Genomic DNA, 14615 nt, shown 5'->3' with positions numbered 1-14615 from the left:
TTGTAGGTGCACATCATAGGTTCTGAAAGCATATTATTTTTCATTTATAAATTATTTTCATTTGAATATATAATTCAAAGCAAGTTTAACTGTATAAGTTAGATGCTTTAAAATCATCTTCTTAAATCTCCTAACAGAAATCAGAGCTTCCTTCTCCCTAAAAGTGTTTAATTTCTAGTACATTTGAGTTTCCTAAAGGAGAAACAACTCTTTTCACTGAACATTTTCATATTTTGATAAATTCAATTAAAATTACTTATTTGATGTCTATTATTTGCAGCTTGTTTTAAAAAGAAAAAAAGTCATCAATTTAGTTGTTACCATGTTAGTATAAGAAATAATTTGGAGAAAAAATAAATTAGGTTATATTTTAGAATATGTTTTATTGCTAGGGCTTATGAATTAAAACAGAATTCGGATTTCTTAACAGATAATATATGGTTGTGGACAAAAAAAGAGTCTATCATACTAAGGATTATGGACATACTTGATTTTAGATTACACAAATTGGAACGGGGATTATTATTTGAGTCCAGTAATAGTAAATGCATTTAATACACATGAGGTCAGAATGTCTAAAGCAAGTCATTTTTATTCCTATCACAGGTGACTACAATCTATATACCCTTTAAACTTTTCATCTCAATTTAAAAACAGTCATAAAGCAAGTTCTTCTGCCTGATGTACTTAACAGTTTCTGGCAAGACTCTTAACACATTGATCATAACCCACAGTTTGAGTGAAAAGCAGGCGTTAGACGTAACTGGTGGAGGTCTTACTAAGCACTGTCCCGTTCTGTGGCCGCTTATCTGTGTGTGGCGCAGGATGCCCAGCGGCTGGATATCTGTGCTTTTGCTTCTTTATGTTGCAACAGCAGAACCCACAAAGCAGACCCCCTCCGATGAAGAGGACAGCGGTACTTGCCCAGCCAAGGAAGAGTGCCGCTCCCAGCTCTCGTTTCTGACCTATGTGGACGGCTGGGTTGTAGAAATCCCTGATGATGATATTGGCTGTCCAGCACACCGGAATGAGAATGAAGATGCCCGTCAGGATAAAGAGGACTCCAGAAGTCCCCAGAAGATATGTTTTAACCCTCTCGTTAGAGCCTTTGCACTGAATCTTCTTCATGCCGGAGATGCCAATAAGCAGAGCAATCAGAGATAAGGCAACAGCTACACACATGAGGGCGCGGGCTGCTTCCAGGGCAGGTGGGAGAGACAGCAAAGAATTGTAGAACTTGCACTGCAGCCTAACCTTGACTTGTCTGATGCAGTTCATCCAGAGCCCTTCCCAGAGCCTTTCAAAGACAATAATGTTGCTGCCAACAAAAGCTGATACTCTCCACTGAGGCAGAAGTGCTGTGGCCAGAGTCCCCACCATGCCGAAGAACCCAAGAACCAGTCCAGAGATTTGCAGCGGGTTAAATGTCATCGCCTCTGCTTTAAATACGGATCCAATCTGCAAGGAAAGCTGCTCACGTCCCAGAACAGGGAGGCCTCTGTGAGGTTTCAGCGATCTCTGATGATGTTCTCCACTGTTACTGCCCAGAACACTTTAGTCCAAACCGGCAGCAGTGACTGAACGTGGCTTAACTAGAAGTACCTGTTGTACATGCATGCTGCCCTTGTACACTCGCATTCACTTCATACTACGTATGAATTACTTACTAGTCATATATAATTGTTTCTCAGCCAATAAGAACATAGCCAGAGGTGTGCCAAGAAATACTGCATTCAGTGTTAGTATTTCTCATATTACTATTGTCTAAGCAATGCTGTAATTATGTGTCAAAATTTCCACTGTGGATTGCTAATTACAGAGTTGAAAACTTCTTGTCTAAAAATCACTCTGGGGCTTCCCTGGTGGCGTAGTAGTCAAGAGTCCGCCTGCTGATTCAGGGGACACGAGTTTGTGCCCCAGTCCAGGAAGATCCCACGTGCCGCAGACCAGCTGGGCCCGTGAGCCATGGCTGCTGAGCCTGGGCGTCTGGAGCCTATGCTCCCCAACGGGAGAGGCCACAGCAGTGAGAGGCCCATGTACCGAAAAAAAAAAAAAATCACTCTGATATAAAAGTATAAATATATGTGTTAAGCCACCACAGAAGAAAACACCAACACCTTGCCAGTTCTTTGGAGAGCATTTGCAAAACACTTTGAACTTCAGATGACCTATTATTTTCTTCTATTCTAAGCTAGCTCTCTTTAATATGGTTCATGGATCCTGGTTTTAATAATGACTTCTTGAATCAAATAAATGTTCAGGTATTATTTTCAAGAATTCTACTAAAATCACTGATACTTTATGAAAAGAGGCATCCTAAGCAAGACATGCAGATTTCATAGTTTATTTCTAAGATCCAGAAAGCAAGAACAAGGAGAAGCACTTCTTATTATTGAATTTACTGGTAATTATTATGTTATCTGTTGAGTAACACCTTTCTCTCTGGTGAAATAATGTTTAGGTTATAAATGTTCATTAGATGTTTCTTCAAAAGCAGCTTGGATTATATCATATTTATCAAAGTCAAAAATGCATATTCCATTTTTATGGAGCAATATGAAAGTGGCCCTTTGGATTAGATATGTAATTACATAAATCCAGGTAACAAAAATTTTTGGAGATGGCAGGCAGCTTCAAAGTCATCAGGCTTCAGTCTCTCATTTGCTAGATGAGGAATGTGAGGTTTTCAGAGCACCTGGCTAGACTAGCTGCACAGTAACTGATCCAGGAGTAGATATGGTCTCTCACCTATGATGCTTCCCTCCTCTTTCTAGTCTGACTCAAAAACAGGAGGATAGGGGACGAGGGGAAGATGGTGGAAGAGTAAGACGCGGAGATCACCTTCCTCCCCACAGATACACCAGAAATACACCTACACATGGAACGACTCCTACAGAACACCTACTGAACGCTGGCAGAAGACCTCAGACCTCCCAAAAGGCAAGAAACTCCCCCACGTACCTGGGTAGGGCAACAGACGAATAAACAGAGACAAAAGAATAGGGACGGGGCCTGCACCAGTGGGAGAGAGATGTGAAGGAGGAAAGGTTTCCACACACTAGGAAGCCCCTTCATGGGCGGAGACGGCGGGTGGCGGAGGGGGAAAGCTTCAGGGCCACAGAAGAGAGCACAGCAACAGGGGTGCGGATGGCAAAGCAGAGAGATTCCCGCACGGAGGATCGGGGCCGACCGGCACTCACCAGCCCGAGAGGCTTGTCTGCTCACCTGCCAGGGCGGGCTGGGCTGCAAGCTGAGGCTCAGGCTTTGGTCGGAGTGCAGGGAGAGGACTGGGGTTGGCGGCGTGAACACAGCCTGCAGGGGGTTAGTGCACCACGGCTAGCCAGGAGGGAGTCCGGGGAAAAGCCTGGACCTGCCGAAGAGGCAAGAGACTTTCTCTTCCCTCTTTGTTTCCTGGTGCGTGAGGAGAGGGGATTAACAGCGCTGCTTAAAGGAGCTCCAGAGAGGGGCGCAAGCTGCGGCTAAAAGCGCGGACCGCAGAGACGGGCAGGAGACTCTAAGGCTGCTGCTTCCACCATTTGTCCTAAGCTTATATCCATCCATTTTTTTTTCTTTTTAAAATTTTTTTCTTAATAATTATTTTTTTAATTTAATAACTTTATTATATTTTACTTTATCTTCTTTCTTTCTTTCTTTTTTCCTTTCTTCCCTCCTTCCTTCCTTCCTTCCTTCCTTCCTTCCTTCCTTCCTTCCTTCCTTCCTTCCTTCCTTCCTTCCTTCCTTCCTTCCTTCCTTCCTTCCTTCCTTCCTTCCTTCCTTCCTTCCTCCCTCCCTCCCTCCCTCCCTCCCTCCCTCTTTTTCTTTCTTTCTTTCCTTCTTTCCTTCTATCCTTCTTTTCTTCTTTCTTTCTTTCTTTCTTCCTACTTCTACTAATTCTTTCTCTTTACTTTTTCTCCCTTTTATTCTGAGCCGTGTGGATGAAAGGCTCTTGGTGCTGCAGCCAGGAGTCAGTGCTGTGACTCTGAGGTGGGAGAGCCAACTTTGGACACTGGTCCACAAGAGACCTCCCACCTCCACATACACCACCAGATGTGGACCTGCCCACCAGAAAGACAAGATCCAGCCTCATCCACCAGAACACAGGCACTAGTCCCCTCCACCAGGAAGCCTACACAACCCACTGAACCAACCTTAGCCACTGGGGACAGACACCAAAAACAACGGGAACTACGAACCTGCAGCCTGGAAAAAGGAGACCCCAAACACAGTAAGATAAGCAAAATGAGAAGACAGAAAAACACACAGCAGATGAAGGAGCAAGATAAAAACCCACCAGACCTAACAAATGAAGAGGAAATAGGCAGTCTACCTGAAAAAGAATTCAGAATAATGATAGTAAAGATGATCCAAAATCTTGGAAATAAAATAGACAAAATGCAAGAAACATTTAACAAGGACCTATAAGAACTAAAGATGAAACAAACAACGATGAACAACACAATAAATGAAATTAAAAATACTCTAGATGGGATCAGTAGCAGAATAACTGAGGCAGAAGAATGGATAAGTGACCTGGAAGATAAAATAGTGGAAATAACTACTGCAGAGCAGAATAAAGAAAAAAGAATGAAAAGAACTGAGGACCATCTCAGAGACCTCTGGGACAACATTAAATGCACTAATATTCGAATTATGGGGTTCCCAGAAGAAGAGAAAAAGAAAGGGACTGAGAAAATATTTGAAGAGATTATAGTTGAAAACTTCCCTAATATGGGAAAGGAAATAGTAAATCAAGTCCAGGAAGCATAGAGAGTCCCATACAGGATAAATCCAAGGATAAATACACCAAGACACATATTAATCAAACTGTCAAAAATTAAATACAAAGAAAGCATATTAAAAGCAGCAAGGGAAAAACAACAAATAACACATAAAGGAATCCCCATAAGGTTAACAGCTGATCTTTCAGCAGAAACTCTGCAAGCCAGAAGGGAGTTGCAGGACATATAGAAATTGATGAAGAAGAAAAACCTGCAACCAAGATTACACTACCCAGCAAGGATCTCATTCAGATTTGATGGAGAAATTAAAACCTTTACAGACAAGCAAAAGCTGAGAAAGTTCAGCACCACCAAACCAGCTTTACAACAAATGCAAAAGGAACTTGTCTAGGCAAGAAACACAAGAGAAGGAAAAGACCTACAATAACAAAACCAAAACAATTTAGAAAATGGGAATAGGAACATACATATCGATAATTACCTTAAATGTAAGTGGACTAAATGCTCCCACCAAAAGACACAGATTAGCTGCATGGATACAAAAACAAGACCCATATATATATACTGTCTACAAGAGACCAACTTCAGACCTAGAGACACATACAGACTGAAAGTAAGGGGATGGAAAAAGTTATTCCATGCAAATGGAAACCAAAAGAAAGCTGGACTAGCAATTCTCATATCAGACAAAATAGACTTTAAAATAAAGATGATTAGAAGAGACAAAGAAGCACACTACATAATGATCAAGGGATCAATCCAAGAAGAAGATATAACAATTATAAATATTTATGCACCCAACATAGGAGCACCTCAATACATAAGGCAAATACTAACAGCCATAAAAGGGGAAATCGACAGTAACACATTCATAGTAGGGGACTTTAACACCTCACTTTCACCAATGGACAGATCATCCAAAATGAAAATAAATAAGAAAACACAAGCTTTAAATGATACATTAAACAAGATGGACTTAATTGATAGTTATAGGCCACTCCATCCAAAAACAACAGAATACACATTTTTCTGAAGTGCTTATGGAACATTCTCCAGGATAGATCATATCTTGGGTCACAAATCAAGCCTTGGTAAATTTAAGAAAATTAAAATTGTATCAAGTACCTTTTCCGACCACAATGACATGAGACTAGATATCAATTACAGGAAAAGATCTGTAAAAAATACAAACACATGGAGGCTAAACAATACACTACTTAATAACCAAGTGATCACTGAAGAAATAAAAGAGGAAATTAAAAAATACCTAGAAATAAATGACAATGGAGACACGATGACCCAAAACCTATGGGATGCAGCAAAAGCAGTTCTAAGAGGGAAGTTTATAGCAATACAAGCACACTTTAAGAAACAGGAAAAGTCTTGAATAAACAACCTAACCTTGCACCTCAAGCAATTAGAGAAAGAAGAACAAAAACACCCCGAAGTAAGCAGAAGGAAAGAAATCATAAAGACCAGATCAGAAATAAATGAAAAAGAAATGAAGGAAATGAAAGCAAAGATCAATAAAACTAAAAGCTGGTTCTTTGAGAAGATAAACAATATTGGTAAACCATTCCCCAGACTCATCAAGAAGAAAAGAGAGAAGACTCAAATCAATAGAATTAGAAATGAAAAAGGAGAAGTAACAACTGACACTGCAGAAATACAAAAGATCATGAGAGATTACTACAAGCAACGCTATGCCAATAAAATGGACAACCTGGAAGAAATGGACAAATTTTTAGAAATGCACAACCTGCCAAGACTGAATCAGGAAGAAATATAAAATATGAACAGACCAACCACAATCACTGAAATTGAAACTGAGATAAAAAATCTTCCAACAAACAAAAGCCCAGGACCAGATGGCTTCACAGGCGAATTCTATCAAACATTTAGAGAAGAGATAACACCTATCCTTCTCAAAATCTTCCAAAATATAGCAGAGGGTGGAATACTCCCAAACTCATTCTACGAGGCCACCATCGCCTTGATACCAAAACCAGACAAGGATGTCACAAAGAAAGAAAACTACAGGCCAATATCACTGATGAACATAGATGCAAAAATCCTCAACAAAATACTAGCAAACAGAATCCAACAGCACATTAAAAGGATCATACACCATGATCAAGTGGGGTTTATTCCAGGAATGCAAGGATTCTTCAATATATGGAAATCAATCAATGTGATAAACCATATTAACAAACTGAAGGAGAAAAACCATATGATCATCTCAATAGATGAAGAGAAAGCTTTTGACAAAATTCAACAACCATTTATGATAAACACCCTGCAGAAAGTAGACATAAAGGGAACTTTCCTCAACATAATAAAGGCCATATATGACAAACCCACAGCCAACATCATCCTCAATGGTAAAAAACTGAAAGCATTTCCGCTAAGATCAGGAACAAGACAAGGTGGCCCACTCTCACCACTCTTATTCAACACAGTTTTTGAAATTTTAGCCACAGCAATCAGAGAAGAAAAGGAAATAAAAGGAATCCAAATCAGAAAAGAAGAAGTAAAGCTGTCACTGTTTGCAGATGACATGATACTATACTTAGAGACTCCTAAAGATACTGCCAGAAAACTACTAGAGCTAATCAATGAATTTGATAAAGTACCGGGATACAAAATTAATGCTCAGAAATCTCTGGCATTCCTATATACTAATGACGAAAAATCTGAAAGTGAAATCAAGAAAATCCTCCCATTTACCATTTCAACAAAAAGAACAAAATATCTAGGAATAAACCTACCTAAAGAGACAAAAGACCTGTATGCAGAAAATTATAAGACACTGATGAAAAAAATTAAAGATGATACAAATATATGGAGAGATATACCATGTTCTTGGATTGGAATAATCAACATCGTGAAAATGACTCTACTCCCCAAAGCAATCTACAGATTTAATGCAATCCCTATCAAATTACCACTGGCATTTTTCACAGAGCTAGAACAAAAAATTTCACAATTTTTATGGAAACACAAAAGACCCTGAATAGCCAAAGCAATCTTGAGAATGAAAAATGGAGTGGGAGGAATGAGGCTCCCTGACTTCAGACTATACTACAAAGCTGCAGTAATCAAGACAGTATGGTACTGGCACAAAAACAGAAAGATAGATCAATGGAACAGGATAGAAAGCCCAGAGATAAACCCACACACATATGGTCACCTTATCTTTGAAAAAGGAGGCAGGAATATACAGTGGAGAAAGGACAACCTTTTCAATAAGTGGTGCTGGGAAAACTGGACAGGTACATGTAAAAGTATGAAATTAGATCAGTCCCTAACACCATACAGAAAAAATAAGCTCAAAGTGGATTAAAGACCTAAATGTAAGGGCAGAAACTATCAAACTCTTAGAGGAAAACATAGGCAGAATACTCTATGACATAAATCACAGCAAGATCCTTTTTGACCCACCTCCTAGAGAAATGGAAATAAAAACAAAAATAAACAAATGGAACCTAATGAAACTTCAAACCTTTTGCACAGCAAAGGAAACCATAGACAAGAGCAAAAGACAACCCTCAGATTGGGAGAAAATATTTGCAAATGAAGCAACTGACAAAGGATTAATTTCCAAAATTTACAAAGAGCTCATGCAGTTCAATAACAGTAAAACAAACAACCCAATCCAAAAATGGGCAGAAGACCTAAATAGACATTTCTCCAAAGAAGATATACAGACTGCCAGCAAACACATGAAAGAATGCTCAACATCTTTAATCATTAGAGAAATGCAAATCAAAGTTACAGTGAGATATCATCTCACACTAGTCAGAATGGCCATCATCAAAAAATCTAGAAACAATAAATGCTGGAGAGGGTGTGGAGAAAAGGGAACACTCTTGCACTGCTGGTGGGAATGTGAATTGGTACAGCCACTATGGAGAACAGTATGGAGGTTCCTTAAAAAACTACAAATAGAACTACCATATGACCCAGCAATCCTACTACTGGGCATATACCCTGAGAAAACCATAATTCAAATAGAGTCATGTACCTAAATGTTCATTGCAGCTCTATTTACAATATCCTGGACATGGAAACGACCTAAGTGCCCATCATCAGATGAATGGATAAAGAAGATGTGGCACATATATACAATGGAATATTACTCAGCCATAACAAGAAATGAAATTGAGCTATTTGTAATGAGGTGGATAGACCTGGAGTCTGTCATACAGAGTGAAGTAAGTCAGAAAGAGAAAGACCAATACCGTATGCTAACACATATATATGGAATTTAAGAAAAAAAAATGTCATGAAGAACCTAGGGGTAAGACAGGAATAAAGACACAGATCTACTAGAGAACAGACTTGAGGATATGGGGAGGGGGAAGGGTGAGCTGTGACAAAGCGAGAGAGAGGCATGGACATATATACACTACCAAACATAAGGTAGATAGCTAGTGGGAAGCAGCCGCATAGCACAGGGAGATCAGCTCGGTGCTTTGTGACCGCCTGGATGGGTAGGATAGGGAGGGTGGGAGGGAGGGAGTCGCAAGAGGGAAGAGATTATGGGAACATATGTATATGTATATGTATAACTGATTCACTTTGTTATAAAGCAGAAACTAACACACCATTGTAAAGCAATTATACCCCAATAAAGTTAAAAAAAAAAACCCAGGGGGATAGAAAAGAATTCATAAGAATTTTTATATGAATTGGGATTAAACCTGAAATTTAGTGCTATCCCTTTGATAGTTTTCAAATTTTCAAAGCAAGTAAATTTCAATTGAGGTGGCTTCAAAATCTGAGAGTCAAGTTGGCATTTTTGTTGGTCACATTCCTGCCATGGTTCAGACATGAGGTGGGGAGTAGGCTTAATTTGGGAAGTGTGAACTTTTCCTCTTTTTCTTTCACATTCTACTGCAAGGAATCCATTCCAAGGATGAAAACTATTTCAAAGCAGGCACACCAAGCATACTCCAGGTGGGAGGCATTACAGTTTCCAAAAGGTCCTCCATTTTAGTTAAATATAAGTCAAGAGATGATGGGTGGTCCAACACTATCCAGGTTTTGAAAACCCATTAATTTAATTAGAAAATGTGAAAACTATTAAGTTTCCAAGAAGGGTGGTCCATCTATGTATGTATGTACCTATCTATCTTTTTTGGCACGAACCCATGTCCCCCGCACCAGCAGGTGGACTCTCAACCACTGCACCACCAGGGAAGCCCTATCTATTTATCATCTATCTATCATCTCTCTATCCTTGTTGCTGCTTTCTTAGTACCATCCTAGACCAAAGAAGAACTTCTTCTCTAAGAAATGTGAATCACTGAGGAAACAGATGACTTCTGTGTAGTTCATAGTTTCTTAACACCAACTAAGGATGAAAGGTTTTCTCAGCCCTTTGTTTGAGGTTGTTGAGACACAAGTTTAACCATTCCCACCCTGAAGGGATTTGCCAACACTACTCTGACTTATTACTTCTATTTCCTCTTCCTCATTCTACCTAATTTTTACTCCTGTCTTTATTTTGTCCTGGAATTTTCCAACTTCCAAATGTTGGATTTTTTATCAGACAGAACATCTGGTCTGTGTTACAGACAAACACAAGTAAGACCATATGTTTATTTAGAATATGGAGGCACATCCTAAGTATAAGTATAATATGAGAAACATAAGTAATGCAGGAGCTTTAGTTTTTGTTTTGCTCTCACAGTCAAAGCCAATTGTCAACACCATCTTTACTTTCTCTCCTTTACATTTAAGGGGAGATATTGTTTTCTTCTCTAACTTTTCTGTGAATCTTATCCCCTACTTCCTCAGGGGCCCTTGGTCCATTGATCATGCCCTACTTTCATTGTACCTATGCCTTCTTTGTCTCTCTGAATTGTCCTTTAGAATACAAACATACTCAATTCTCTTCCATATTAAAATTCCATCTTGTCAGATCTGTATTCCCTGCTATGTATCCATATACATCTTTTGGTCCACCTTCACATTTTCCCCTTGCTAGAAATGTGACAGAATTCTGGGACATCCTAACTGCTATCTCCAAAGAACACTTCCATATTCTTGCTTAATTGTCATTTCTGTAAAGTTCAAAATAAACCACCATCTTCTAGATGAGGCAGTAAACAGCACATGCTTTGGAGAGAGGTTTGTGTCAGTCTTGGCTTGATGGCTTAACCATCAAATTTGGGTATGTTTTGAACCGTTCAAAGTTGCCTGTTCTACAAAAGTAGGACAATAATGATACCAACCTCATAGGGCTTCTTTGAAGATGAAGTTTATGGAATATGTTCAAAGACCTGGCTTTGACAAGCACCCAGGAAATGTTTGCTGTAATGTTTGTCGCTTTTGCCTTTGTTATATCATCCTGCTTACTACTTCTCTACATGCTCATCCTCAGTCTTTTCATTCCATAGGTGCCCTGACCCAGGTTTGTTTTGTCTGTTTTTTCCAGGCTTCCATATATACCTCAATACTCTTTTCTCCCAGCACATGCTTTCTAGGGAGTTTCACCAAGGGCCATAGCTTCTGCTATGTCTTATTGGGCTATAAGTTTCTAATCTTTTATCTTCAGCCCAGGCCTCACTCTGTTTATCACCCAGGTTTCTTTGTTTCTCTCAGCTCCTCAGTCAATAGGAACCTGTGGAGCCTTATGCACCCAAATGCCTCTTCCAACTGCTAAGAGTGCCAACAGAAAAATGATCTCACCTGTCATCCACCTTCAGGTATTGCCTGAAAACAGCCATCTCACCCAAAGCATTCCCCATTCATCGGGACAGCCTATATCATATGAATGACTGATTAATATAGGACTGTAAAGGTCTAGTCCACTAGCCCCAACTAGGGGTTAACTCTAAGGGGCCATCCAAGCTCCAGAGTTCACTGTGGGGCTAGCTTAGGTTTTCACTGAGTCTGTACTACAACTTGACTTCTTATTTCCAATTCTCTTTCTTCCCTTCTTTCCCTTAAGGGTTGATCCCAAGAGCACTTTATAAAACCCAATGCACACTCTAATCTCCACCTCAGAGTCTGCTTCCCTGGGGGCCCAACTATTGATTGACACCTTATTATAATTCATTAAATATGTTTCCTGTTCTAACATCACTATGCCTTAGTTTGCCTTTCAACATTCCTACTTGAATCATTTCAATAATGTTTTACCTAGTCTCCTTGCCTCTGGTATTACTCTTTTGTCACTCAACCTCCACTAGGGACCATAAAGACTTTGCTGAATCAAATTCTGAACACCCCGCCACCTTGCTTAAATTTTTTCAGTAGTTCTCTATTTCCTCCAAGATAAAATCCAAATCCCTTAGCACAATACAAAAGAGCAATCCTTGGCTTGACTCCTGCCCAATTTTAACACATATCTTCTAAACATGACTCCATCCCATGTCTTCACAGAGCTTACATTTTGGTGACAGTAGTAAATATTAAACAATCAATTGCAAGCACAAAAATATGTAATTACAAATTGAGATATAGCTATAGATAAAAAATATAGGGTATAGAAAACATAGGGTATAAAGAGAGTATAAACAGATGAGACCTTAATTTTAATTACAAGGTGAAGAAAAGCCTCTCTGACAAAATGATATTTAAGCTATAGCCTGAAGCTTGAGTAAGAATTAGCCAGATCATCAGATAAAGAGTGGGTTAAAGAGCATTCTGGGCATGAGAGACTGTCTGTGTGAAGGCACTGAGGCCAAAGAGAGCTTGGAGCTAATGCAGCTGGAAGATCTTGAGCAAGAGGGAAATGACAGGCAGATGAAGCTGCAAATATAGGCAAAGTCCATATATGTAGGGCAAGTGAACCATTTAATGATCTTCTCAGAAGATCAAAGCAAAATCAGTTAAAGATTTTAAGCATTGAACTGACATGATCAAAACTGCATTAAAAAACATACTAACTATTAAGGACCTACTGTATAGCACAGGGAACTCCACTTAATACTCTGTAATGGCCTATATGGAAAAGAATCTTAAAAAGGGTGGATATATGTATATGTCTAACTGATTCATTTTGCTGTACACTTAAAACTAACACAACATTGTAAATCAACTATACTCCAATAAAATTTTTTTAAGAACATTGCTATTTGGTGGGAATAGACTAGAAAGTTATACAGTTGAACATGAAGAAATCAGTTAGGGGGTTACTGCAATAATCCAAATGAGAGATGATGGAAGTTAAGTTAGAAGTATCAATAGTGCAATGTAGAGGACAGGATGGATTGTGCTATGTATAGGAGTTATAACTGACAAGGGTGAGTGATGGACTAGAGGTGAGGAAATGTGTAACAGATGACTGTCAAATCATTGGTATGAGCACCATTGTACCCAGGGATGCATGTACTGAGGTGTGAGACACTGAAGAATCGGCAACCTTGTAGAAACAGGTCAAGAGTTAAGTTTCAGATGTGAAGTTGAGTAGCCTGTGAGCCATCCCAGTAAAGACCATAGGAGATCAGATTTTGTGGAGCTCATAGGAATAGTCTGGACTGTACATATATGTAAGAATCCACAACCTCCATCCTGTGAACAAATTGTCTATGATTAGATCACCATCAGTGAGAGGAATCTGACAGTACAGACTGCTGACTTACTCTATCATCATGTCCTCTTGAGACTTGTTCTGAGGTCTTAGAAAATCTAACTTAGGTTGAGGGACTTTTGCAAAAATGTGTCTGAGTTTTACCTGCGGCATCAGCTTCAAGTAATTAGGAGTGGAGGTAGAACATCAGAATGAAAGAATTAGGATTCACAAAGCATCCTCATTTTGCCTTATTTTTCTCCCCCTTCAAGAGTTTCACTCCTTAAAATGTTCAGATATTCTGCTAACTTCTTGTATTCTAATTTGAAAGTTACTGCTATGTCTCGCTCCTTGTCAAGTTCAAGTTTTAACAAGTACAAGTGAATGGGAAAAGTTTGAATTGAATGCCTGTTAGATTGATTTGAAATTGTATGTAAGTAAATGTATGAATACACATGCATATATACAAATTTTTATTCTTTTATTGACTTTAATATATGCTATCCCCTCTGCATAAAGAGCTTTCCCAATTCCTCTCACCCATGTCAACACATACACATTGCCCACTTGAGGATTATTCATTCTCCTTTAGATTTTGTCACAAGAGAAACTTCTGAATTATCAGAGTATATTACACTCCAATTCCACCCCCCATCTCTGCCATTGTTTTAGTCTTTTATAGTAATATGCATTTTTCTCCATAACAGTTTTCACTAGTTCTAAATAAATATACATTTCTACTTATGTTCATTTAAGTCTGTTTCCCATCTAGAGTATAGATTCTATGCGAACAGAGACCATCTATTTTGTTAACCGCTAGAATCACAGTGCATAGCAGAGAGGCTGACCCAGAGTCGGGCAGTAGTAACCTGCCCAGGAAATATTGTTTGAATTAATAATGAATTAATTAATAAATGCAATGCTTCATTTAGTTAGGCCATCCACTAATTTAAGGATCAGCATTTAATTATATCTTCCTAAATTATAAATTCACAGTTTGAATACTTTTCTACAGAGTTAAAGACTGGATTTATGTAATGAAATATACTACATAACAATTTAAACATCTCATTTGTTAAAAAGAAAAGTGTTCTATTCCAGGAATACATTTGGGGGTAATCTAAAATCCAGCTAAATTAGGTTTAATACCACCAACTAGTCAATCAAATGTATCCTATTATCTTGCAGTATTACTCAAATTCCAACTGTTTGAAGCCTACTTACATGCCAGTGTTTCAAATGGACTTTTCTGTGAAACCAATCAGGTAATTTAGAGTCCACTCTAATGCAAACCTGTGTTAAATGTATGTCTTTCTGCTTCTGCACACAGTTGAGTATATGCTATAAAAATCCTT

The 14615-nt window shown here is 38.8% G+C and overlaps 1 protein-coding gene across 1 annotated transcript; it reads right to left on the bottom strand.

Annotated features, from left to right (window-relative positions):
* Positions 1-740: 740 nt before the first annotated feature.
* CLDN17 (claudin 17) lies at positions 741-1452 on the bottom strand. Its single transcript, XM_007457414.1, has one exon. It carries the CDS (start codon positions 1429-1431, stop codon positions 754-756), a length of 678 nt encoding a protein of 225 aa, XP_007457476.1. The 5' UTR covers positions 1432-1452; the 3' UTR covers positions 741-753.
* Between the last annotated feature and the right edge of the window lie 13163 nt (positions 1453-14615).

This window comes from Lipotes vexillifer, unplaced genomic scaffold, assembly GCF_000442215.2.
Source record: "Lipotes vexillifer unplaced genomic scaffold, Lipotes_vexillifer_v1.1 scaffold1152, whole genome shotgun sequence".
NCBI classification, from domain to species: Eukaryota; Metazoa; Chordata; class Mammalia; order Artiodactyla; family Lipotidae; genus Lipotes; species Lipotes vexillifer.
This window is presented reverse-complemented; position numbering and strand designations above follow the sequence as displayed.